Consider the following 27375-nt stretch of genomic DNA (forward strand, 5'->3'; position numbering starts at 1 on the left):
CTAGATTATTGTAATGCATTACTGGGAGGATGTCCAGCAAGTTCAATAAATAAACTTCAATTGGTTCAAAATGCAGCTGCCAGAGTGCTGACTAGAACCAAGAAATCTGATCATATTAGCCCTATTTTAATGTCGTTACATTGGCTACCTGTTAAATTTCAAATTAATTTTAAAATTCTGTTAACTACATACAAAGCTTTGAATGGTCTAGCTCCAAAGTACTTAAGTGACCTTCTGACATGCTACCTGGGCCCCGGGGCTTATCATTTCGCTAGGCCTGGGTACGGAACGTTTTCACTTGATGATCACACGCTACACGGACGGGTTTAGCCATTGTGTATCCTCTCTATGTTTACATCAGCGTCTCCCGCAGAACGCGTTTACATACAACGTCGATGGGACAATACCGCGACTGGCCCTTGGACTTTGGATGGACCCCACCGAACTTCACCGAAATGACCTGCCAATTGAACTGTGATGCACCTCACTGATCTCTGCCTGCAACACCTTGGTCTAATAATGGACTACACTCTTGAAATGGAATACATAAACTATCTTTTAATTGTCAACAAAAGCCTTCATTTTAAACACTGGACCTTAACACTTTCTTAGTTTACTAATTTTAAACCATGACTTGCACTGCACATAAATAACTAATATTGGCATTATATTCATGCTGTTTCAGAGGGGAACTGGCCCCCACAGTGAGTCTGGTTTCTCCCAAGGTTATTTTTCTCCATTAACAAACATCTTATGGAGATTTGTGTTCCTTGCCACAGTTGCCTTCTGCTTGCTCACTGGGGTTCTAAATACAATTACTATTTAATTGTTTAATTTTTATACACAGTTTACAATCATATTTAATCAAACTACACAATGATCACTCTAAGACTTTATAGATATTACAGTTTAATATTTTGTTAATACATGATTTTCTTTAAGCTGTTTTGAAACGATGTGTGTTGTGAAAAGTGTTATACAAATAAAAATGACTTGACTTTCCCTTTAAATCCGGCATCGCGCGCCGCGGGTCTTGTGACGTGACATCACTGCGCAGCTGACAGTAATGAAGCACAATTTAGTTTATTCCTCAGTCTGAACGAAACAACAGCAAACATCTCTCCAGTCACGTCTTTTGGACTTCACACAGCCCGGTAGCGTGTATATGTAATGCATTTGAGTTGTGCACGCTCATATTTACACTCTGACGCATGTGGAAAGCGACAGTATCGTTCTTAATTTCACTGGTTTAAGTTTGCATCCGCGCGCTTCAAAGGATCTTTTGAACACCTCTGTTTGTGAGCGTGTCTGCTCTTTCATATCATATTTGCATGTTTTTATTTTTATTTTTTTAGGTTAAAGTGCGTCAGACATGGACGTTATCCTATCCACCCCGACGGAGAGCCGCGCGTCCACTGTGCGCTCGTCCAGGCGTAGCGGCGCGTCTCCGTCCACCGTCAGCCCGACGCGTCTCACCCGCTTGCAGGAGAAGGAGGACCTGAGCCACCTCAACGACCGCCTGGCCAACTACATCGAGCGGGTCCGTCAGCTGGAGAATGACAAGTCGTCCATGCAGCTTCTCCTGCAGGAGAAGGAGGAGACCGCGGTCAGGGAGGTGGCCAATGTGCGTCGCGTCTATGAGACGGAGCTGGCGGACGCGCGGAAAACTCTGGACTCCGTCGCAAACGAGAGGGCCAGACTACAGATTGAATTAAGTCAACTGCAAGAGAAACATAAGAAACTGACAGCGAGGTAAAGTGTCATGATGTTATTTTTAACATCATATTAATGTTAAAATCTAGAGGCCTGAGGGGACACAGAGGTTGGACTACTTTATTTAAGTGCCAGTCCTTGTGTGTCAGTATAAAAAAAAGTTACTCAGAGGTCCTTAGAGGACAAAAGTGTCCGCGTCAAAAAACTGCCATAATATTATATATTAATATTATTTTCCACTTTCACTTACTTAGATATTTTAACCAACACCAGTCCTGGTCATAACTACCAAATATTCATTAATTTTCACACACACACACACACACACACATTCCTCAGTACACACAAAACACACTCTGACATCCATACCAACACACTCACACAATTTTAGCTGCAACATTTATTCAGTTGGCCTGCAGTGCTCTATAATACAGCAAACAGAAAATAGGGGAAAAGTATGTATTTGCTCCATAGGCTAAACTTGAGAAAAATGGCGCCATCTGGTGGAAAATGTTACAAATGTACATTTTGAAGCCAGGGCTCCTGAATGAGAGCGTAATATCATAGAATTCATGATTTTATTCTTTAATGGCACTGGGATCAAATATTGCTGTTTTAATGGGTTTCAATGGAGACATTTTTGTCCTGAGTGTAACTACTTTGTGTACACAGTGTATTATAGGATTTTATTATAGGAACTGAGGTTGAAATATCAAAATTCCCTCAAAAAATACACACCTTTGGGAAAATTGATGCCGTTGGCATTAACACATCCAGAATGATCGAAAAAACTAAAATAAGACAAAAATGCCCCAAAGGCCGCACAACGGTTAAATGTATTTGCTAATAAATGTTTACTTTTTAGCACACCCAGAGAGCACACGTATCATACAACTCTGAGATATGTTTAAGATCGTTTTTAATCTGTAAACCATCACAATCTAATTATCATCTGCTAAACATCTTAAAAAGATCACATTTACAAACATTCTAAATTGTAAACGTCTCAGAAAACATCTTCTGAATGTCTTATTGACATCCGAGACATGCTATCACACGTACATCACCCAGACGACTATTTGATGTGTCTGTTTACATCTGTTTTTAGGTTGTTGTTACATCTACAATACGTCTAGAAGACGTTTACTCTGTGATGTCAATAAGACGTTCAGCAGATGTCTTTGAGATGTTTACGATTGAAGATGTTTGTAAATCTGATCTTTTTCAGATGTTTAGCAGAGGTTAATTAGATTGTGATGCTTTCCAGGTGAAAAAATCTATAACAGACTTCTCGGAGATGTACGTGTGCTGTCAGGGTTCTCTTATAGTACCAAATGAATTAATGATGGACCGAAATAAACCCAGATAGCACATGTGTATCTCTAAGATGTCTGTTTTAGATCTTTTAATCTGGAAAGCATTACAATCAAATGAAAATCTGCTAAACATCTTAAAAAGATCAGATTTACAAACATCTTCAGTCGTAAACATCTCAAAGACATCTGCTGAACGTCTTATTGACATCTGAGGGAAAACGTTCCATATGTTGTTCCATACCTGTCCCTGAGAGCACACGTACATCACCCAGACGCCTATTTGATGTGTCTGTTTACATCTGGAAGACGTCTAGAAGATGTTTCCTCTTTTGTCAATAATACGTTCAGCAGATGTCTTTGAGATGTTTGATTTAGAATGTTGGTAAATCTGATCTTTTTCAGATGTTTAGCAGATGCTGATTAGATTGTGATGCTTTCCAGATGAAAAACAGATATCTGAGATGTGCGTATGCTATCAGGGTTTTCTTATAGTACCAAATGAATTAACGATGGACCGAAATATTCCCAGATAGCACACGTACCTCTCCGAGATGTCTGTTTTAGATCTTTTAATCTGGAAGGCATTACAATCTAATTAACATCTGCTAAACATCTTAAAAAGATCAGATTTACAAACATTCTAAATCATGAACGTCTCAAAGACATCTGCTGAACGTCTTATTGACATCTGAGTGGAACTGTCTGATAGACGTATTGCAGATGAGCAAAAAACATAAATACGTCTTCCAGATGTAAACAAACACATCAAATAGGCGTCTGGGTGATGTGCGTGTGCTATCTGGGGTCATTCTATCTCTTGTTCGTTTTAATTGTTCTGAAGTCCTGCTGCTTGTTTATTATTCTGTCTTTCAGGAATAATAAGAAAGAGTGTGAACTGAACACAGCTGTTGGACACTGGCGAAATCTTGAAGCCGCCCTGAACTCTAAAGAAGCAGATTATGCAAATTTACTGTCCGCCAACCGCAGGCTGGAGAATGACATTTCCGACCTCAGGACACAAGTGGCTAACGTATGTCTAAATGCCAAGCAATTTTTACAATAAAATCCAATCGAAAACTAATTTAGCATGTGAGCAGCCTGACTAAATTTCTCTCCATTGCACTGTATGGTCCAAAGTATGTGTGCAGCATCTTTTGAGTTGTTGTTGTTGTTACCATGTGCAGAAATTTCCAAACGTTTAACACTGTGGACTTCACACTAGTTAAGATGAGTTTGAACTATTCTTCTGCTTTACAGCTGGAGTCGGCCCTGCAGAATAGCAATACCCAACTGCACTCTGAGATGCTTCGTCGAGTGGATGCTGAAAATCAATTTCAAACACTTAAGGAGCATCTGGACTTCCAGAAACATCTGAGCGAACAGGTCCAGAACTCCGCTGGACTCATGGGCCAGTTTCTGTTGTGTTATCAAACCTGAATGTTTGGCTACTATCAATAATTAAAGTCATTATTTGAAGGTATTTAGTGTTGGAGCTATTCTGGGTTGTTTTTAACCTAATGGCTATGTTGCCCTACAAAGCCAAAATGCAGTAACTTCAACACTGTGACAAATGGGCTTCAAAGTCTTTTGAGGTGTATTTTTTTTACGTTGTTTGCTCATCTGCAATACGTCAATAAGACATCCAGCAGATGTCTTTGAGATGTTTATGATTTTGAATGTTTGTAAATCTAATCTTAAGATGTTTAGCAGATGTTAATTAGATTAAGATGCTTTACAGATGAAAAGATCTAAAACAGACATCTCGGAGATGTACGTATGCTATCTGGTTATCTTTTTATTCTTATTTCTCCGCACGTCTGTGCTTGCGCTCCTGTATCCAGGAGGCCCATGAAATGCGGAGCCGCCATGAGAGCAGACTGATGGAGCTGGACAGCGGCAGGCAGAAGGAGTTTGAGGGTAAACTGGCTGAAGCCATGAAGCAGCTCCGACAGGAACATGAAGTTCAAATCCAGCAGTACAAAGAGGAGCTGGAGAAGACCTTCGCCGCCAAGGTAGAACAGTCGGTCACAATACACGCATCATATGTGACCCGCTTTTACAGCTACCCGAACCCAGGCATTGAGTTCTTGGCCTTACATCGTTCAATGTGATTGCAATTGTAGTTTTGAGACATTTCGGAAAGAAGTTAGAAGCATTCATCCCAAAGAAAGGCCTACCGCTCGCTACAAGGAAAGTAACATTCTCTGTCCCATTGAACTTACTAAAGGTGCGTTGTTGGGGGGAGACAGAGTTAACTTCAAATGTCTGTGCAATTGTTTTTGGAAAGCTAAATACAAACATGTCAGCAGTTGAACTAACTTCAGCTTGCACAGGAAGATTATTTTCAAATTGTTGCTTAGGTGACAGTTTATGCTAATACCCGCTTGAGTGCGCGGAGCAGCAAAGCAGAGACTGCAATGCATAATTGTTAATTCAATTCGTAATGCAAAGCCAAGTCTGAATGCAACAATGTACAAACTCAAACTTATATAGCTAGAGTCTTTTGTATTCATGTATTTGCGTAGAGTATTTAAGCTGAAAGTATGCTTCGGTTTTCCACGTGACTTAAAATTTCGTAATCAGCAGGATTCTTGCGGACTTGTTGATCGACTGCACTAAAGAGTTTGGCAAAGCAGTTATAGTGTGCATGCTTTGAATGCATCCGTACGGGCTCATGGTCACTGGAGTTTAGCCTTTGAAAGATTGCTTGACCATGTGCGAGACGTTGCGGCAGGCGGGAAGAAAAACAAAGTGTACTATAGGCTTTAATAATGCACGACAGCCAGAGTGCAGAATGCTATAATCCCTCAATAGATAAGCACTAGCTCTGCATGCACATGTCTTCATCTGTCACTATATGTAACTCTCTCAGAGTAAGATAGTCAACAGTTCTTCAGAGCAGAGGTACAGGAGAGGTGTAGTTCAGGGCTTTGAGAGAGAGGGGGCGCTGGAGAGGCACGGCGAGGAAGCAACCTGGACAGACAGGAATCGCGAACGGATTTCTTTCATGGTACCTCCATAATGTGCTTGTCATCTCAGTCACCAAACTTTTTACTGGTTTCTCATTTGTGTTTACAGTAATGGGTGGCATTTATCTCTTGCAGTTGGAGAATGCAAAACAGACAGCGGTGAAGAACAGCGATTTCGCGTCCTCGACAAGAGAAGAACTTGCAGGCACCAAACTCCGTCTGGAATCTCAGTCAATGCAAATCAACAACCTACAGAAACAGGTAGTGATCCGGAAGCTGCTGTTGTTGTTGATTTAACAGCCTGATTGAAGCAATGCATTGGTTCGCTGACTACCTGAAAAATATAAACACTGTGATTCTGAAAAAAGTGCTGTTTAGCTTGCCTTACATGCCGACTTTCCACTCAACCTATGGAATGAGCAAATGGTTGAGCGATCCTGAATGAATGATTCTTATGGGGTGGTTCTTTTTAGTGAATCATAAACACACAGCACACTCTTATTCCATTGCCGAATGAATCAAAAACGTAAGAGTCAGTCAGAGCAGTTAGTGAATTAATTAACTCGCGTGACTCGAAATGAACTAAGAATGGATTCTGTTATTTTCAAAAATGTCTTCATCAAAAGTACGAAAAGAATCATTGTGAAATTAAGGAACCGAATTCATAAAGAAGAATCGGAACCAATTGTTAAATTTCATACGATTCCCATACCTGATCTTTAATCTGTCAGAATGTGAAACTAATAGCTAGGGTTGGCAACCGAACGATTTTCACGACTTTCAGTTCTGTTAACGGTACTTGGACGTGCAATTTTTTTCACCGATGTGGACGGAACACCGTGCTAAAATAATCTGTGTTAATTGCATTACTATTTGACGGCATCGCAAATAGTCGAGAATACACGAGACTGGGGTGTAGCTCAAAATCCAGATATTGCACCTTTTCCATACTCCTTTATGGACTAAGTTTAACTGTAAATGTATTTGTGGAACAGAACTCTATGTTGGAGGCACGTGTTCAGGAGCTGGAGCAGATTCTGGACCGTGAGAGAGAGTTAAATCAACACAGACTCTCTCGGAAGGATCAGGAGATGTCCGACATGAGACAGCAGATGCAGGAGCAGCTGGAGGAGTACCAGAACCTTCTGGACGTGAAGCTCATGCTGGATATGGAGATAAACGCTTACCGTAAAATGCTGGAGGGTGAAGAGAAGAGGTGAGAGAACTGGTGACACTTTCATTCAGGTTCATGTCTAATGTTTTGTGTTTCTTCAGTCAGTAGACTGTAGCAGGGTTATTAAAGGTTGTTTTTTAGTTTAGCTTAGTTTTATTTTGGTGTGTGTGTTTTCAAGTTTCAGTTCAGTAATTTAAGTATTTTATGGCTTATTTCAGTAAACGAAAATGTTTTCGTTAACGATTATAACACTCGACAGTAGCATTCTTGGTCACCAGGTTTTCCTGACTTGGTTGTGTCTAAGGTTATGTCCACATTAATCCAGATACATTTTAAAACGGTGTTTTCGCTTTTTAAAACGCTCTGTCCACACTGCTGCTTTCCAAGTTGCCTGTCCATGCTGAAACAGATGAAAACGATTAAATCCCCTTACTGCGCGTGCAAAAAATCGCCGTTCTGTGTACGGTCTGAAATGCAGTTGTCCTCGTGTTCCGGCGCCGGACACGTATTCCGAGGAATGTCCACGTGACATTTGAAGGAATGCAATGTTAAGTTGCACAAGCTAACATTTGTCTTTAACAATGCTATTAAAGTAGATCGTAGGCACAAAGCTGCTACAACGTGGGCTGCCATCTTGATTGTTTTGGGTTGGATAGATCACATGACTGTCACATGAAAACAAATAGGCCTACGTCATCGTTTTCCAACGTCTCCGTTTTACCAGTCCACATTACAACACGAAGACAGCATTTTCAAAAAGCGCTTTTTTTCACTAGACAAAAACGCCATCTCAGTGTGGAAGGCCAAAATGTAGAGAGAAATATGTTTTCAAAGGAAAATGTGATAATGTGGACATGACCTAACTCTGTAAAGCATGTTTAAACATCTCAGTCTTTAAAATTTCATATTTGGCACTTTCCACAAATTAGTAAATTAGAGCCTAAAACTCAAATGTCAATTTTGGAAAGTCCGTAATAAGAGCTGTCTTATTTTATGAGGTTTTACAATTTGTGCCATGGTATTTTATTTTTTTGTCAGTAAACATTAAATAGATGTAAAAATTGTATAAAATGTAAAAAAAATAAAATAAAAAAAAACATGACTTTTTTGGCCCAGGCATACTTCATATGAAATCAAAATCCATTTACAACAAAATCTGAAGGTTTTTAAGTTCATTTCAGTGGTTCTTTACAGCTCATCAGGTCAAACCTTCAGGAAAACTTCTTACTGGCTGCTAAACAACTTCTTACTGCCATTGGTCCACATCATCGGTAGGTGTGACCTGGAGCTCCACCTACTCTTGAGGCCGACAGCTAATTCCTGTTCAGTTAGTTAAGATCGGTCAACATGGGGGGCCTGGGTAACTCAACGAGTAAAGACACTGTCTACCACCCCTGGAGTCACGAGTTCGAATCCAGGGCGTGCTGAGTGACTCCAGCCAGGTCTCCTAAGCAACCAAATTGGCCCGGTTGCTAGGGAGGGTAGAGTCACATGGGGTAACCTCCTCGTGGTCGCTATAATGTGGTTCTCGCTCTCAGTGTGGTGAGTTGTGCGTGGATGCCGCGGAGAATAGCGTGAAGCCTCCACACGCGCTACATCTCCGTGGTAACGCACTCAACAAGCCACGTGATAAGATGCGCAGGTTGATGGTCTTGGACGTGGAGGCAACTGAGATTCGTCCTCCGCCACCCGGATTGAGGCGAGTTACTGCGCCACCACGAGGACTTAGAGCGCATTGGGAATTGGGCAAAAAAGGGGAGAATAATAATAAAAAAATTAATTAATTAAAAAGATCGTTCAATATGAACACACCAGCATGCAGATTTATTAGCGAGCTGGTGCAAACTTTCTTACATCTGTTTGATTGTTTGCATGGAGACATTTTCCAAGAATATATAATGCGATTTTTATTATTTCACCCTGAAGCCATTTTTAAGGATTTCATGCTTCAATGGCATACCTAAAAATAAGAGCTTATAACTCTAAGTGGGTCAGTTGCATTTTGGTATCAATTTATAGAAAACCTTTTTAAAATGTGAAGAAAATTTATTAGGATCGAGATTAGAGAAAAATATTGCACTAAAAATAAACTTTTCAGTAATACTTCATGTTTGACATTATATCTTTTAGACAGTTAGAATGCAAGGTCATCAAATTAACTTTGGTGGTGTTGTCCAACTTGTCAAGTATACCAGGAAAAAATTGTTGATGGGACAAAGCAATCAAAAGTTATAGCATATGGAACCATGGTGCCCAAGGTGGACTTGTATTTATCAGAATGTCCAAATACATGTAATATAAGTATTCAGATGTTTCATTGAACATTAAAACAGAATAACTGAGAACTATAAATGCAAACATCGGAACAAATATAAAACAATACTTAAATTTGTATCAACTTAGTGCCTAATATTTAAAAATGATCACATTGGCTTCTTATTCCATCACTTATTTGCGTTGAGCACCCTCTTGTGCGCAGTCTATGTATGTGCGCTGTGGTTCTGCTGACCCACGTGGGGCACATGGCTGTTTCCAAATATGGGATATAACACTCTCTAGACATCCAATGAAGACAATTTAACACATCAATGACGCGAAGGATTGTGATTCATTGAACAGACCCCAGAGAAACCGTTTCTATAGAGACGGCATTAACATTTAGCCACCATAGCTGTCGTTACACACACTATGAGAAATATTTCAGGATGTACACATCTTATTACATTGACTGTGGGCTTGTTTGATACAGGATCGTCTGCTGTAAGGTGTGATATATTTTTAGATATATTTTATCTTTTTACTGGTTCTAAATATAATTGTTGTGATTGCAAATTTGCAAATTATGAAAATTGAACCGTTCTAATTTATCAGCAAATTTTAAAGCAGTATTTCAGAATTAGTCAGATCAGCTGCATTAATTGTAAAGATACGAGTCTAAGCTTTTTTTTCGTGATCAGCGCCCCCTAGAGGGCCTGGTACCAGGCCGCTCTGGGTTTAAGAGGTTAAGTGGTCTATAAAAGGAATATAATTGACTCAAATAAGCTTAAGTGCTTATTCACTCTGTTGTTTGATGTGCTGATTCACTCATGTGCCATCTGTAGCCGAAAGCCATTCACACATCTGCCCAAAGTGAGATCTGTATTGTGACCATATACACACTTTTATTCAGAGGGTTTTGTACCAAGTAGAAAAGGGTAATTAGACACTAAAGTAAGCTCTATTCATGGAAAGTACGATATAGTTTCATATACTAGAATAACTAGAATCTCCTCCTCTGTGAATGATCTTCCCCCCGCAGACTGAATCTTTCACCCAGTCCAATCCAGCAGTCGACAATTTCTCGCACTCACGCGCAACCCGGGAGAAAGAAACGCAAACGTGAAGGCTCAAGTTCAGGTCTCTCGCCCAGCATCAGGTACTCCCAGCATTCTTTCACTCGTGGAAGTGTGTCCATTGAAGAGATTGACATGGAAGGGAAGTACATCAAACTCCTGAATAAATCTGACGAGGTACGAGCTTTCACAGACATCTGGTAACTCGATCTTGTTGGCTTTGGAGTTTAAGATCATTTTACTTGTAAGTGGGGGTTTTAAAAAATGAAAATGTAAAGATGTCAACTTTTTTGCAGTGGCAAGTTGCGTTGTCCCAGACAGACGTACCTTTTTATAACAAGTTTTTCCTCATCTTCACATGTTTGGGACACATCCCGCTTTGTGTTTTCACATTAGTCCATGTTTCTCACTCTTGCGTGTAATATCATAAAGCAGTCCTGCTTATTGATCGCTGCGCAACACATCTACCACATTATAAATGGTATAGTAAAACCTCTACCGGTTGACATAATCCAACCATTGCAATATACACTCACTGAGAACTTTATTATGAAACCTACGTATTCATACGATTATCTAATCAGCCAATCATTTTGCAGCAGTGCAATGCAAAAAATAATGCAGATACGGGTCAGGAGCTTCAGTTAATGTTCACATCAACCATCAGAATGGAGAAAAAAATGTGATCTGAGTGATTTCGACATGCTTTTTGATGCCAGATGGGCTGGTGTGAGTATTTCTGTAACTGCTGATCTCCTTGGATTTTCATGCACAACTGTCACTAGAATTTACTCAGAATGGTGCCAAAAACAAAAAACATCCAATGAGTGGCAGTTCTGTGGACGAAACCACCCTGTTGATGAGAGAGGTCAACGGAGAATGGACAGACTGGTTAGAACAGACAAAGTCTACGGTAACTCGGATAACTGCTCTGTACAATTGTAGTGAGCAGAATAGCATCTCAGAATGCACAACACGTCGAACCTTGAGGCGGATGGGCTACAACAGCACCACGTCGGGTTCCACTTCTGTCAGCCAAGAACAGAAAGCTGAGGCTGCAGTGGGCACAGGCTCACCAAAACTGGACAGCTGAAGATGGGAAAAATGTAGCCTGCAGATGGTAGGGTCAGAAATTGGCACCAGCAGCATGAATCCGTGGACCCAACCTTCCTTGTATCAACAGTCCAGGCTGGTGGTGGTGTAATGGTGTGGAGGGTGTTTTGGCACACTTTGGTCTGTTAATACAAATCAACCATCGCTTGGATGCCACAGCCTATTTGAGTATTGTTGCTGACCATGTGCATCCCTTCATGGCCACAAGTTACCCATTTTCTAATGGCTACTTCCTGCATGATAATGCACCACAAAGCAAAATTACTCTCAAACTGGTTTCATGAACATGACAATGAGTTCACTGTTCTTCAGTGGCCTTCACAGTCACCGGTTCTGAATCCAATAGAACACCTTTGGGATATGGTAGAACAGGAGATTTTCAGCATAAATGTGCAGCTGACAAATCTGCAGAAGTTGTGTGATGCAGTCATGTCAACATGGACCAGACTCGCAAAGAAATGTTTCCAACATCTTGTGGAATCCATGGCATGAAGGATTGAGACCGTTTTGAGAGGAAAGGGAGGCCCTACGCAGTATTGGTATAGTGTTGCTGATAAAGTGCTCGGTGAGTGTATATACAGCCACGACCTATCCTACCTGCAATTAACTGCAATGAACTGTAATTTTAGGATCAACCAATAGGGGGCTGGGTGTTACGAAAGAGTCATCAAGAGGCCCCTGATATTGTCTTCAAGATCCCCTCCCCTTGTGTGCTCACTGCTGGACAAACGCTGACGGTAAAAACCACAATTCAGAATTTGAAGGTTTGGCCGTACAGACGTGTAAAGGGTGGTTGTGATGTGTGTCATTAGATCTGGGCCGCAGGTGCGGGAGTGCAGCAGAGCTCTGCAGGTGATTTGGTAATGAGGAGCCATGAGACGTTGGGCCCATTTGGTGAAGATCGAGTCTGTCTGCTGAACACGCAGAACGAGGTGAGATGCAAGGTCAGACGCTTATACTGAGCTCATGATTCAGCTGTGATCCTCAAAGCACGCTTCGTGGAAATGCTGGGAACATCAAGGAATTTTAAAATTGCGATTTTTCAGGTCTCGAAACGTCATAGGAATTAAGTTGAAATTATATTTTGTAAAGAGCAACGCTGTGCCACAGATGCTGTCATTTGAGCTTAACTTGTATTGTACACAGCGTTTAAGTGCCATGTTTAACCTCCTTAGACCCTCGCATGACTGCTGCATGCATGCACCTAATAAACAAGCAAAAAAAAAAACAATTCTAGAGCAAAAATTGATGTTTACATATGTGGACAGCGGGACTGAAGCTCAAAATATACTTAGATTTTTGACACGAAAACTCAGCGTCTGCGAGGGGTCAAACGCAAGCCTGTCAAAGTATACTCCATTTGACAGTGCGTGCATACACAGGCTGTTGAGGCATGCGTACTATGACTTATTTACCGCCGATTACATCATCTAGCGTCTCTTCATGAAAATAACAGCACCTTGTGGATCCACTGATTCATGCAAATTATTTCAGGCACATGCGCAGTCTGCGCATTCAAAGATGCACGATTATAAAAATCGGGCTGCGCGCGTTCAGTGCTCGTGCAGTCTGCTGATGACGATATTTGTGTCACGTGTCCTGTGAGCGTTTGCGGTTTGACCGAAGTATTCTTTGGGCTTAAGTTGTGAAATTAAGTAATACCAAGCTATAGAAAATCTGATTTTTTTTTTTTTTTTTTTCCTTCAAATAGTTTTTGTTTTTGAGACGTTATAGACATTACAGCTGATTTTCTATAATCAACAAATCATCAAATCACTGCCAATCGTGTTAAAATAAAATTTTGCATTATAAAATTCTGAATCTGATTATCATTGTCACATGTCTGTCAAACATGTTGAGTGGTGCAAACATCATCTGCAGTCTGAAACTGAACTTTTGATCAGATTTTAGGAGTGAATGCACTAGGCAGCATAGAGAGCTATAGGATGCACCCTTGCTCCTTATTTAGTGAATGACAACCTCCAGTGTGCTGTCTGTCTTCACTGGTCTCAGAACAGTTTGAAATGCACCTTACTTTCATCATAACTCCATATAAAGCCTCTGAAAGCAAAATGTTACAGCTTTTGCATGAATTCATTTATTCTCGATGTGAAAATGCACAGTAAATATATAGGAATGCATTTACTAATGTTAATGAATAGAACCGTATTGTACAGTGATAACAAAATGAAATATAACACAATTTATATTAAAATGAAGCGAAATGAACCACAGATGTGTTAGTTGAAAATTCTTCAAAATAACCAACATGTTTTTTTCAACTTTTGAGGGAATGCGGTCCTAATTTCCACATATGTGAACTTCATGTTTATCAGGGCGCTGACGTGTGAAAAATTAACGGATTTTTTAAAGCGGCATATCAAACGAAACTAGAGACGCTACTCTTTACAACCAAACCGGTTTCAGTGGAAAATCTTCCAGGTTTCTTACCAGAGGCACTTTTGTTGGCACTGCGCCCGTTGGAGCGCTACACCGAAATCGGCGTCGCGCTGTTGCGTCTCGACGCGGTGCGCCAGAATTTTAACTCCTAAATGACAGGGTAGAGTCTTGTAAACAGTAATCAGTCAGTTTTAATTCATTTAAATTATGTGTTGTGTAAGGCGAAGCCAAGGGTTGCACTAGGTTAAAAAAAAAACAAATTATGATTTCAGGAATAAATTCGAAAATGTACGAGATTATTGTCAGAATATTACTATAGTACAGTAAAGCCGTAGCATTATAGGTTTGAAGTCGTAATATTACTAAAACACGTAATGAGACGTCAACCCATCACTAATCTCCAACATGCATGTTTGCTGGTATTTTCAGGTGTTTTTCGCAGTGGAGAGAGAGCTCGATCGCTCAAAGTTGCCAGTTTGTGCAACTAAAGCATACCAATGGTGAAATGTGTCTAAACTGAGCAAGTGTAAAGATCTGATTGGGGGATTGCCTCTCTTGATTACCTGAAATCTAATTCTGACTGGCTAATTGCTGTTATGTAAAGTGATATTCATCAAATGTAGAGAATTCAATATTTGACTTGTATGATTAGTTCTATTACATGACACATGATCTAAAGGGAATGGTGGTTTTACAAGGGGGATGGCATCCCCTCTCATCTCCCCTCCCCCCCTCAACTCCAGCCCTGGTGACATATTTGCATATGTTTTGTGTAGGAAATTGCAGAGCGCTATCTGGTGTGCATTCAGGAAACAGCTGAAGACGACTCTGAGTTTGATGAGAGTATCATGACCCCTGGTATTCACCCGCGACGACAGGTAACAAGACACAAAAAACCTTTGTATTACGATATTGACGTTTCATCTCTGACGTGCACTGCATTTCAAGTCTTTTGAAGTCCTACAATAGTAGGTTAGAGTTGTGTGCATTGTGCAGAGACTTTGTGCATTTTTATGGCCAAGTGTAAATGGCATGTACAGGTGCATCTCAATAAATTAGAATGTCGTGGAAAAGTTCATTTATTTCAGTAATTCAACTCAAATTGTGAAACTCGTGTATTAAATAAATTCAGTGCACACAGACTGAAGTAGTTTAAGTCTTTGGTTCTTTTAATTGTGATGATTTTGGCTCACATTTAACAAAAACCCACCAATTCACTATCTCAAAAAATTAGAATACATCATAAGACCAATAAAAAAAACATTTTTAGTGAATTGTTGGCCTTCTGGAAAGTATGTTCATTTACTGTATATGTACTCAATACTTGGTAGGGGCTCCTTTTGCTTTAATTACTGCCTCAATTCGGCGTGGCATGGAGGTGATCAGTTTGTGGCACTGCTGAGGTGGTATGGAAGCCCAGGTTTCTTTGACAGTGGCCTTCAGCTCATCTGAATTTTTTGGTCTCTTGTTTCTCATTTTCCTCTTGACAATACCCCATAGATTCTCTATGGGGTTCAGGTCTGGTGAGTTTGCTGGCCAGTCAAGCACACCAACACCATGGTCATTTAACCAACTTTTGGTGCTTTTGGCAGTGTGGGCAGGTGCCAAATCCTGCTGGAAAATGAAATCAGCATCTTTAAAAAGCTGGTCAGCAGAAGGAAGCATGAAGTGCTCCAAAATTTCTTGGTAAACGGGTGCAGTGACTTTGGTTTTCAAAAAACACAATGGACCAACACCAGCAGATGACATTGCACCCCAAATCATCACAGACTGTGGAAACTTAACACTGGACTTCAAGCAACTTGGGCTATGAGCTTCTCCACCCTTCCTCCAGACTCTAGGACCTTGGTTTCCAAATGAAATACAAAACTTGCTCTCATCTGAAAAGAGGACTTTGGAACACTGGGCAACAGTCCAGTTCTTCTTCTCCTTAGCCCAGGTAAGACGCCTCTGACGTTGTCTGTGGTTCAGGAGTGGCTTAACAAGAGGAATACGACAACTGTAGCCAAATTCCTTGACATGTCTGTGTCTTGATGCCTTGACCCCAGCCTCAGTCCATTCCTTGTGAAGTTCACCCAAATTCTTGAATCGATTTTGCTTGACAATCATAAGGCTGCGGTTCTCTCGGTTGGTTGTGCATCTTTTTCTTCCACACTTTTTCCTTCCACTCAACTTTGTTAACATGCTTGGATACAGCACTCTGTGAACAGCCAGCTTCTTTGGCAATGAATGTTTGTGGCTTACCCTCCTTGTGAAGGGTGTCAGTGATTGTCTTCTGGACAACTGTCAGATCAGCAGTCTTCCCCATGATTGTGTAGCCTAGTGAACCAAACTGAGAGACCATTTTGAAGGCTCAGGAAACTTTGCAGGTGTTTTGAGTTGATTAGCTGATTGGCATGTCACCATATTCTAATTTTTTGAGATAGTGAATTGGTGGGTTTTTGTTAAATGTGAGCCAAAATCATCACAATTAAAAGAACCAAAGACTTAAACTACTTCAGTCTGTGTGCAATGAATTTATTTAATACACGAGTTTCACAATTTGAGTTGAATTACTGAAATAAATGAACTTTTCCACGACATTCTAATTTATCGAGATGCACCTGTACATATCCCAATCCGATCGATCAAGGCGCATATTCGATCAATATGCACTTATTACCATCATTGTGTTCTTCAAAACTAAGTGTCTAAATTTAAAGATACGCATCTGTATTTAAATCATTTCTTCAACTCTGTTTTTTTGAAAGCCCAAAAGAAGAAAAAAGAAATGTTGCTCGCTGTCCTGATCGGAATTGATTCAGAAACATTTGTAGGTGAGATTGTAACGCTACGGTGATGTCAGCGGCTGTACTAGAGTTCGTGCATCGTTTTTGCAGTTATTGTGGCTTTGCTTTGTTTCTAGTACTCTAACACTTCTGTCATGAAGACACTTTGACACAAAATAAAAAAATGACACTGGCTAGACTAATATAATGAAATATTTGAGATGAAATGTGAACTCAAGTGGTCACATGAGTCGCATTTCACTATCAAGTCTAAATGATAATGTGTCTCGGCTGATCTAATCACCTGAGACGGATAGTCATAGCAGGTGTGATCGCTCTTTTACGTTTTTTTGAGTTGCAACACAAATTTGGCTAGCTCAATGTCTCTTGGTGAATTTTCCACTGAGGCAAAAAGTTGAGTTTGAGTAAATCCGTAAGGATCAGACTCAACTTTACGATTTAATTTCAACTACCAGCCAAAGACACATTTTTACTTGAATTTTGTGCTGGCCAAGTGTGCATATTTAACCCAGCGTGCAATTCTTTAATGTTGTCTTGCTTGTTGCAGCTTTGTTGTGAATGTTTATGAAGGCATGCGCATGCAAAGATTAACCTGCAAATTTGAATCGGAACGCATATCATTACACGAGTGTGTGTTTGTGAATAAATTAGGTGTTCATTTTTCTCTTTGTCTTTCAGAGGCATAATCGGGATGCTAGCTGTGCGGTCATGTAAGCGACTCATCTGCCGATCACTCCCAATCCATCTAATTAACAACTCCGTCTGCTATAACTTATGGTCTTCGATAAATGTAGTCTAGGGTCTAAACTTGATTGTTTAATTTTTTTACATCATTCATTGTTGTTCTTTGCTTAAATCAATAATACAGTTGAAATAAATGAAACATAGTAAATTTGCAATAAATGCATTTGGCAAAATCAAGTCTATAGGTTTCCTTCTTTCACATCCATAAAGTGTCATATAGGTAACCATCTGATTTTGTGTATACTCATTCATTTGATGACAAGATGAGATAAAATGTATGCTTAGGTCAGTGCCAGCACAAGTAAAAATTATATATATAAAAATTTTATATTTTATAAAATTTGACAAGCACATTTACAAAATTCTATGCACAATGAACACAAATTTGTCTCTGTACTGTTTTTATATACAATTCTACAGTTATAAAATAATTTTGCAATGTAATAAAAATGTAGCTCGCTTTTCCAAAATTTATTTTTCATTATTTCATGAATAAAGAATCTTCTGTAAATAAAATATAAAATAATACAAAAATGTCTTAATATAAAAATATTATTACATAAGATTGGAAGCCAAAACAGAAATGGGGCCAAATACAACATTTTTAAAGGAAATACTGCAATTGATTATTAAAGGTGCTGTAAGTGATTTTAGACAATCTGGAACTTTCAGGAGATTAGTTGTTGAATTAGTCACGCCCCCTCTTTCCAAATCCTGGCACTCCAAAGACACGGGATGAGTTCGGAATGGCATACTACCCATACTACTCTTACTACTTCTGCCGGATGTGTCTATGGCAGAAATAGTATGAGTAGTATGGTAGTATGCAGTTCTGAACTCATCCACGCTTGCAGTGATTGACAGGCAGAAAATATTCTGATTGGCTTAAAGGTGTACCAAAGTCTTTCTAGCAAGTCAGTCCACTGTCGGCCATCTTTGGAACGCTCTCAGGAGGCTATTTCCAGTAATGAAAGTGCTGCTCCTATCTACTTGAATGGGGAAAGACCAAAATCTCAAAAACGGTTGGTCAAAGAACATATGTCAAATCTGCAGTAAAATATGACAACACTGGTAACATAAGTTGCGCTTATTTACCTCATTTTACACAAAAATATTCAATTTTCCCGGCTTGTTTAGCTAATGTGCATGCACGTTCTAAAGTTGATTGACAGGTGATGTCCGTATCTAAAAGGTGATTGGCTCTTTTGCCTGTAAGGCGGGACTTCCTATCTACATCCGTTGACCGTTGGGCACTAGAGCTCCTCGGTTGGGCGTTCCAATTTCTCCCATTCATTTTAATAGAGGTGGCCCGTCTCTGCTAAACAGTCTCTGGGTGTACTCAGTAATTTTTTTTTAATATGTCATCTTGGACTTCCACTGACACCTAGTGGTGTGGCTACAGCATCATTCGAAAGCAATAGTTTTTAGCTACAGATGCCATTATAGAAATTGAAAGTGAAAGTCTCCAATGACAGGGCAGTTAATGAGATTAAAGGTGCTGTAAGCGGTTTCAGCCGTTTGAGACTGTGCCGTTGAATTATCCACGCCCCCTCTTTCCAAACCCCGCCCTCCAAAGATAACAAATGAGCTTTGTTGAGACAGACGTCATGCAGAAACGGTTGTTTAAAACAACAGCAGCAAAATAGCACCCTCAACTGACGACTGTTATGAATAACATGGCTTAAAAATAGCATTAAGCCTCAATAATTCGCTGCAACTACAAAACTATGAGAATGTGCAAAATGATTGACAGGTCGAAAGCGTCATTGTCCACGGACGCATTTTTATTCTAGTGCTTTCACAGAGACAGGTGAGATATCTTACGACACTTATTTTATTAATAACTTTCAGGGAGTAGGAACATTTTCGCTTATATCACCTTTAAGGGATTCGGCTGGTCATGTGATACTTTCATGGCAACCCCAATGAGGGGACCCCCTCCATGCACAATTAAACAGCTTTCATAAGGTAAATGAGGTCTTCGTGTCACTTGAGTGGTAATGATTTTATACATATTTTTCAAAATTTGTTAAACTTTCTGGTGCACCTTTAACAAACGATCCGACCGTGGGCATATTTATCCCGCTGTTTACCGAGCTGTTGCAGAGACAGGTGTGATATTTCATGGCACTTATTTCAGGGAAATGTATGTCATTTCATATAAAAAATAAAAATCACTCAAAGCACCTTTAAATATAATTAAATTAGTTATAGTACAAATATTGGAAGACGTTCCAAAATATTTCCACAGGTTGGAAATTCCAGAACAAAAGAGGCAGTATCAATAATTTGAGTTGTGCATTTTCTGTTAATAATATGGACAGGATTTTCGGTCACCGCTAGTCGATGTTTGTCGTCTCCTCCGGTGCTGCAGGTGTCGCTGTCGAGCCGCAGCACCTCTAGTATGATGACAGTAGAAGAGCTCAGCTCAGCTGGTGTTGTTGATGTGGCTCAGTGCGGATGTCAGACATGGAAAAGTGAAATAATTCCGATTAAATTCTCAGAGTCATTAAATTCAGCGCAGAAACTCAGACAGACGGCGCGCGGGCAGTATGTTTAAAGGCTGGAGCACGTGGCTGGGCGCGGAGCCCGTCAATGAAGAGAAAACAGACAAACACGAAATAGAAGAAGAGGGAGACATAAACACAGATCGGACAGAACAAACACATGAGATCCTACAGCAAGCCAAAGGACTCAGCGGTGAGATACAGGAGTGTTGATATGTATTGATAATAAAATTGACCATGCTATTACCATGTTTTTTGACATGTGCAATGAAGATACCATGTTTATTCAGACATAAACAATGGTATTACCTTTTTTTTTTTTTTTTTTTATGTGTGCAATGAAGATACCATGTTTATCCTGACATAAACAATGGTATTACCATGTTTTTTGACATGTGCCATGAAGATACCATGTTTATCCGGACATAAACAATGGTGTTACCATGTTTTTTGACATGTGCCATGAAGATACCATGTTTATCCGGACATAAACAATGGTATTACCATGTTTTTTGACATGTGCCATGAAAATACCATGTTTATCCGGACATATACCAAGGTATTACCATGTTTTTGGACATATGCCATGAAGATACCATGTTTATCTGGACATAAACAATGGTATTACCATGTTTTTTGACATGTGTAATGAAGATACCATGTTTATCTGGACATAAACAATGGTATTACCATGTTTTTTGACATGTGCCATGAAAATACCATGTTTATCCGGACATATACCAAGGTATTACCATGTTTTTGGACATATGCCATGAAGATACCATGTTTATCTGGACATAAACAATGGTATTACCATGTTTTTTGACATGTGTAATGAAGATACCATGTTTATCTGGACATAAACAATGGTATTACCATGTTTTTTGACATGTGCCATGAAGATACCATGTTTATCCGGACATATACCAAGGTATTACCATGTTTTTGGACATATGCCATGAAGATACCATGTTTATCTGGACATAAACAATGGTATTACCATGTTTTTTGACGTGTGCAATGAAGGTACCATGTTTATCCGGACATATACCAAGGTATTACCATGTTTTTGGACATATGCCATGAAGATACCATGTTTATCTGGACATAAACAATGGTATTACCATGTTTTTTGACATGTGCCATGAAGATACCATGTTTATCCGGACATATACCAAGGTATTACCATGTTTTTGGACATATGCCATGAAGATACCATGTTTATCTGGACATAAACAATGGTATTACCATGTTTTTTGACATGTGCAATGAAGATACCATGTTTATCCGGACATAAACAATGGTATTACCATGTTTTTTGACATGTGTAATGAAGATACCATGTTTATCCGGACATGTACCATGGTATAACCATGTTTTTTGACGTGCGCAATAAAGATACCTTGGTTTATGTCCGGATAAACATGGTATTACCATGTTTTTGACATGTGCAATGAAGATACCATGTTTATCCAGACATAAACAATGGTATTACCATGTTTTTTGACATGTGCCATGAAGATACTATGTTTATCCAGACATGTACCATGGTATTACCATGTTTTTTGACATGTGCCATGAAGATACTATGTTTATCCAGACATGTACCATGGTATTACCATGTTTTTTGACATGTGCCATGAAGATACCATGTTTATCCAGACATGTACCATGGTATTACCATGTTTTTTGACATGTGTAATGAAGATACCATGTTTATCCGGACATGTACCATGGTATAACCATGTTTTTTGACGTGCGCAATAAAGATACCTTGGTTTATGTCCGGATAAACATGGTATTACCATGTTTTGTGACATGTGCCATGAAGATACTATGTTTATCCAGACATGTACCATGGTATTACCATGTTTTTTGACATGTGCCATGAAGATACCATGCTTATCCAGACATAAACAATGGTATTACCAATTTTTGGACATTTACAGTGCTTTTCAGGACATTTACCATGATATTCCCATGTGTTTTAGAGATGTACTAGGGTAGTAACATGGTATTTTTTTTATCCCTTGGAGTACCATGTAAATACCATGTTACATGAATTTGGTACTCACGTTTGTTTTCATGTGTTTATGTTTCATAACTTGCTCTTTTGTCAGGTTTCATTCTGAACTTTGCGAGTAACGCGACTAAGAAGATCTCGGAGTCTGTGTCCGAGACAGCGCAAACCATCAAGAAGACTGTAGAGGAGAGCAACATCGACGGCATAATAGACAAGGTGCCTCAAATCAGACACACAATCAGGATTTCACAATGAATGTACAGAGAATTTTACAAAAATTAAAAAAGCAGCTAGTAGCTTTGCACAGAAGTAAAATGGTTTTGTGTGAATTGCGCTCTTTGGTTTATTCTCACCTTTATCTTTCAGACCATTTTAGGAGATTTCCAGAAAGAGCAAGAAAAATTTGTCCAAGAGAAGAATGCAAAGAAAACAGGTACATATCACTGATCTTAAAACATACATATTTATGTCATATGTGACCTGCTCCATTAGTTCGATTAAAAATAGTAAAAAGAATGCATTGAAATGATTATATCAGCGAACATTTAAATGATTTTATCTCATCAATGGTTTGGAGTAGAAACAATGATTGTATCATTAGAAAGCTGAAACTTTCCCTTGTACTTTAAGTGTTTATTAGTCTCTCAAGTAACTTGAAATGACAGAGCAGGTCACATTTATGTATTTGCCACAAACACAAGCATCAGTCTTTTGTCTGCAGACGCAGCGGTGCCGCCTTGGGTCGGGTACACTGAGGAAGAAACTATTCAACAGCAGATTCTAGCTTTATCTGCTGTGAGTTTCAGCTGCGCTCATTCACTGCTTCTTTACATTCAAACTCAATGTAATTTACATAAAACAAAATGATGTCCTTTTCTCTGTTAAATCGATTAGGATAAGCGTAACTTTCTGCGTGACCCTCCGGCTGGCGTTCAGTTTAATTTCGACTTCGATCAGATGTATCCTGTTGCCCTGGTGATGTTACAGGAAGATGAATTACTCAACAGGATGCGCTTTGACCTCGTACCGAAACAGTGAGTGCAGTGGTGGTTTATCAAAGGGGATAAACCAGTGGTTCTCTACTGGTTTTGCTTTGGGACCCAGATTTTACATTCATCCAAAACATAACCTGTATTTAATGTTTCCTGGGTCAGATTGTCTTTTATCGTGCATAGTTTTGTTCATGGTTTTCAAGTATAAGAGCATGTATCACGTGACATTATTTTTGTTGTTGATGTCAACAACAGAAATAAGTTTTATCTCGCCGCTTTTAAAGGTTAATGAGCCTATTTATTTACAGTGCATCCGGAAAGTGTTCACAGCGCTTCACTTTTTCCACATTTTGTTATGTTACAGCCTTATTCTAAAATGGATTAAATTCATTATTTTCCTCAAAATTCTACAAACAATACCCCATAATGACAACATGAAAGAAGTTTGTTTGAAATCTTTGCAAATGTATTAAAAATAAAAAAAATGAAAAAAACGGGGAAAAAAAATCACATGTACATAAGTATTCACAGCCTTTGCTCAATACTTTGTTGAAGCACCTTTGGCACCAATTACAGCCTCAAGTCTTGGCACACCTATTTTTGGGCAGTTTCTCCCATTCTTCTTTGCAGGACCTCTCAAGCTCCATCAGGTTGGATGGGGAGCGTCGGTGCACAGCCATTTTCAGATCTCTCCAGAGATGTTCAATCGGGTTCAAGTCTGGGCTCTGGCTGGGCCACTCAAGGACATTCACAGAGTTGTCCCGGAGCCACTCCTTTGTTATCTTGGCTGTGTGCTTAGGGTCGTTGTCCTGTTGGAAGATGAACCTTCACCCCAGTCTGAGGTCCAGAGCGCTCTGGAGCAGGTTTTCATCAAGGATGTCTCTGTACATTGCTGCATTCATCTTTCCCTCGATCCTGACTAGTCTCCCAGTTCCTGCCACTGAAAAACATCCCCACAGCATGATGCTGCCACCACCATGCTTCACTGTAGGGATGGTATTGGCCAGGTGATGAGCGGTGCCTGGATTCCTCCAGACATGACGCTTGTCATTCAGGCCAAAGAGATCAATCTTTGTTTCTCATGGTCTGAGAGTCCTTCAGGTGCCTTTTGGCAAACTCCAGGTGGGCTGTCATGTGCCTTTTACTGAGGAGTGGCTTCCGTTTGGCCACTCTACCATACAGGCCTGATTGGTGGAGTGCTGCAGAGATGGTTGTTCTTCTGGAAGGTTCTCCTCTCTCCACAGAGAAATGTTGGCGCTCTGTCAGAGTGACCATCGGGTTCTTGGTCACCTCCCTGACTAAGGCCCTTCTCCCCCGATCGCTCAGTTTGGCCGGGCGGCCAGCTCTAGGAAGAGTCCTGGTGCTTCCAAACTTCTTCCATTTATGGATGATGGAGGCCACTGTGCTCATTGGGACCTTCAATGCTGCAGAAATTTTTCTATACCCTTCCCCAGATATGTGCCTCAATACAATCCTGTCTCAGAGGTCTACAGACAATTCCTTGGACTTCATGGCTTGGTTTGTGCTCTGACATGCACTGTTAACTGTGGGACCTTATATAGACAGGTGTGTGCCTTTCCAAATCATGTCCAATCAATTGAATTTACCACAGGTGGACTCCAATCAAGTTGTAGAAACATCTCAAGGATGATCAGTGGAAACAGGATGCACCTGAGCTCAATTTTGAGTGTCATGGCAATGGCTGTGAATACTTATGTACATGTGATTTCAAACAAACTTCATTCACATTGTCATTATGGGGTATTGTTTGTAGAATTTTGAGGAAAATAATTAATTTAATCCATTTTGGAATAAGGCTGTAACATAAAATGTGGAAAAATTGAAGCGCTGTGAATACTTTCCGGATGCAATGTAAATGAGCCTGTTATATTTATTGTCCAGCTTATTTCCTGATATCAGTGTTATGTAATGTTAGTCAAAGCTTTAATCTATTTTTTTCTGACCATTTTCCCCCCTCTGTCTGATCCTGTATCAGGGTGAAGGAGGACGTGTTCTGGAGGAATTATTTCTACCGCGTGTCTCTGATAAAGCAGTCGGCGCAGCTCACCGCTCTCGCCGCTCAACAGCAGGCTGCTGATAAGAAAGAAGAGGAAAATAATGGAGCGACTCGAATGGAGCTGAACGAGACCATCCCAGGTGCAGATCACAGACTTTGGGCTAATATATTTCCATCTATATATTCTAATGTATCTTGTGTCTATGCTTTTGAAACGGTGAGTATTTTAATGTTTACAGATTGGCCAGATAAAGGAATAAACATTGAGTTTTCTGCTTTACAGAGAGCATCAGACCGAAAACGCCTCCTGTCGCCATCAGCGCTAAACCCAAAATTAACGAGGTAATGCATTCATCCTGTGCCTCACATTTGCATGATCATGATCGTTTTTAACTATAACACGCTTACCGTACGTTCTCTGATCTGGTTGCCATGGTAGCATGAAGAAGAGGAGATCTCCACCAGTCCTGGTGTTTCTGAGTTTGTGAGTGACGCGTTTGACGCCTGTGACATCAACCAGGAAGATCTGAGGAAAGAGATGGAGCAACTGGTGCTCGACAAGAAGACCTCCCCTCAAGACGGTGAGTTTGGTACAGTCCAGGAATCATATAATGTACATATACAAAAACATAACATCTATTCATAGGATGCTTCCTTTTAAAAGCTTCGGTATACTTAATTTTTTTGTTTGCCGTTCCTTTCGCGCATAGCCGAGTGCTCAGCTTTTTAAAATATACTCTTTTGTATACTTCATGTGCACTATGACTGCTTTGTGATACTTTTTTGGTGGGGTCGACAGCAGGTGCATTCATTGGTGACAGCAAAGACGCAAGTTTTCCGTGTATTCAGTGGGCATGACGCAAATTGTGTCATTATCATAGTACATGCGGACTATCCGAGTGCAGCCTAGTTTTTCTAGACACGCGGACAGTCAACGGCAGGCGCGACGACACTCAAAGTTTTCTGCGTGCTGGTGTATCTATAAGACGTGTCTCGTGCACAGTGCTTGTGATACAAATTTTGTCATAAACACAGTACAACTGTCTGCATGCGGCGGATAGTCAACAGCAGGTGCAACAACACTCAAAGACGAGGGTTTTCCACGTGCCGGTACATCTCGCGCACGTTGCACGCAAAGACGTGTCTCGTGCACGTGATACAAATTTCGTCGTAAGCACAGTACGACTGTCCGCATGCAGCTTAGATTTTCTAGACATGCAGATTAGGGGTGTAATGGTTCTCGGTTAAAAACCGAACCGTGCGATTCACCATCCACGGTTCGGGAAGCATTGGCAACGCGGTCGGTTCACCTCACGTTTAATGACGCATCTGGAGCACAAGTTTTGGTCGAAAAAACAAACCGATAACGTCTTTGTGCTAACAACGCAATTTGTGTCACGCACTGTGCGTGAGACGCACTGGCACACGGAAAATGCGCCGTCAGTGAATGTGCTCGCTGTGGACTGTACTGAAAATTATCAGAAATTAGTCATAATGCGCATGCGTTGAACGTGTCCGGAAAACCAAAGTACACTTTAGCCTTAAGGCAGCATCCTAACTGAAATGGAACCTCATAAGTGACTGATTTGGTACGATATACATGGTTTGGGAACAGAGCCTAAATGTAAATGATTGGTCGTTTAACACTTCTAGTTTTTTGCATTATCTTTTTCCGATAGAGGAGGCGGCTGATTGGGAGAAGGAGCTACAGCAGGAACTGCAGGAGTACGAGGTCGTCGCTGACCCAGAAAATCGAGACGACAACTGGGACCGTGAGATCATGGAAATGCTGCAGGCAGACAGCTAAAGCATTACAGCACCCCTCTGGTGTGGAGGATCCACTGCGGCACTGCAGTTTAAATGAAGGACCAGCATGAGACTTTCTCGTGAATCTGACTGAAATGAATGATCAGGATGTCCTATAAGAATGTTTGCTGTCCGACTTTTAAGATATCAAGAATCATGATATTTAGCAGTAGAGGGATCTGGTGTCGTGCCAATATGCACATTTAAAAAGGTTCCTCTGTCTGATTGTAGCCAGACTTTTGTGGTTAGTGAGAACTTTTAAATCAAATTAGATTTTCTGATTTAATCTTTCTGTGTCATTTTGGGTTGAATTTATTCTTTTGTGTTCGACACGAACTCAGAAGACTGACTGTCGTTTTCAAACACTGTTGTCACCGCTAAACAAATATACACCGTCTGTATGGACTGTATGTTTCTTTTTCACTGTTGGCTCCATACCTGTAAAATCAATCAATATTTTAATGTATGTTAAGGGTGAGA

General features: G+C 40.2%; 2 protein-coding genes across 4 annotated transcripts in view; both read left to right on the plus strand.

Moving 5' to 3' along the window:
- The first annotated feature begins 1037 nt into the window (after nt 1-1037).
- Nucleotides 1038-17716, plus strand: LOC127418588 (lamin-L(III)-like). Of its 3 annotated transcripts, XM_051659216.1 has the most exons (13): nt 1038-1154; nt 1356-1752; nt 3903-4059; nt 4287-4412; nt 4871-5041; nt 6134-6259; nt 6994-7214; nt 10471-10681; nt 12247-12354; nt 12430-12549; nt 14794-14895; nt 16768-16833; nt 17485-17716. In XM_051659216.1, exons 2-12 carry the CDS (start codon nt 1373-1375, stop codon nt 16804-16806), a joined length of 1761 nt encoding a protein of 586 aa, XP_051515176.1. In that variant the 5' UTR covers nt 1038-1154; nt 1356-1372; the 3' UTR covers nt 16807-16833; nt 17485-17716. The 3 variants fall into 3 exon arrangements, with proteins under 3 accessions (XP_051515176.1, XP_051515177.1, XP_051515178.1); XM_051659217.1 differs by having other exon boundaries at nt 1044-1752; nt 16768-16829; XM_051659218.1 differs by lacking the exon at nt 16768-16833 and having other exon boundaries at nt 1044-1752.
- Nucleotides 17717-19948: 2232 nt separating this feature from the next.
- The window catches only part of LOC127418629 (synapse-associated protein 1-like), a 7448-nt gene continuing 21 nt past the window's right edge, over nt 19949-27375 (plus strand). Inside the window, exons 1-9 of the mRNA XM_051659286.1 lie at nt 19949-20250; nt 22178-22296; nt 22447-22513; nt 22802-22875; nt 22975-23114; nt 25069-25229; nt 25373-25431; nt 25529-25670; nt 26769-27375. The exon at nt 26769-27375 is cut by the window's right edge and continues 21 nt beyond it. Coding sequence (XP_051515246.1) covers nt 20103-20250; nt 22178-22296; nt 22447-22513; nt 22802-22875; nt 22975-23114; nt 25069-25229; nt 25373-25431; nt 25529-25670; nt 26769-26896 — 1038 coding nt within the window. The 5' untranslated portion in view covers nt 19949-20102 and the 3' untranslated portion in view covers nt 26897-27375. The remainder of the gene's footprint in view (nt 20251-22177; nt 22297-22446; nt 22514-22801; nt 22876-22974; nt 23115-25068; nt 25230-25372; nt 25432-25528; nt 25671-26768) is intronic.

The sequence above is a fragment of the Myxocyprinus asiaticus genome, chromosome 28 (genome assembly GCF_019703515.2).
Source record: "Myxocyprinus asiaticus isolate MX2 ecotype Aquarium Trade chromosome 28, UBuf_Myxa_2, whole genome shotgun sequence".
Classification (NCBI taxonomy): Eukaryota; Metazoa; Chordata; class Actinopteri; order Cypriniformes; family Catostomidae; genus Myxocyprinus; species Myxocyprinus asiaticus.

Excerpts from the sequence above, each read along its gene's own strand:
- LOC127418588 (XM_051659216.1), top strand. The coding sequence starts at position 1,373 with ATGGACGTTATCCTATCCACCCCGACGGAGAGCCGCGCGTCCACTGTG. Across the intron at positions 10,682-12,246 it reads TCCTGAATAAATCTGACGAG|GATCAACCAATAGGGGGCTG; the intron begins GTACGAGCTTTC and ends CTGTAATTTTAG. Across the intron at positions 12,355-12,429 it reads CTGCTGGACAAACGCTGACG|ATCTGGGCCGCAGGTGCGGG; the intron begins GTAAAAACCACA and ends GTGTGTCATTAG.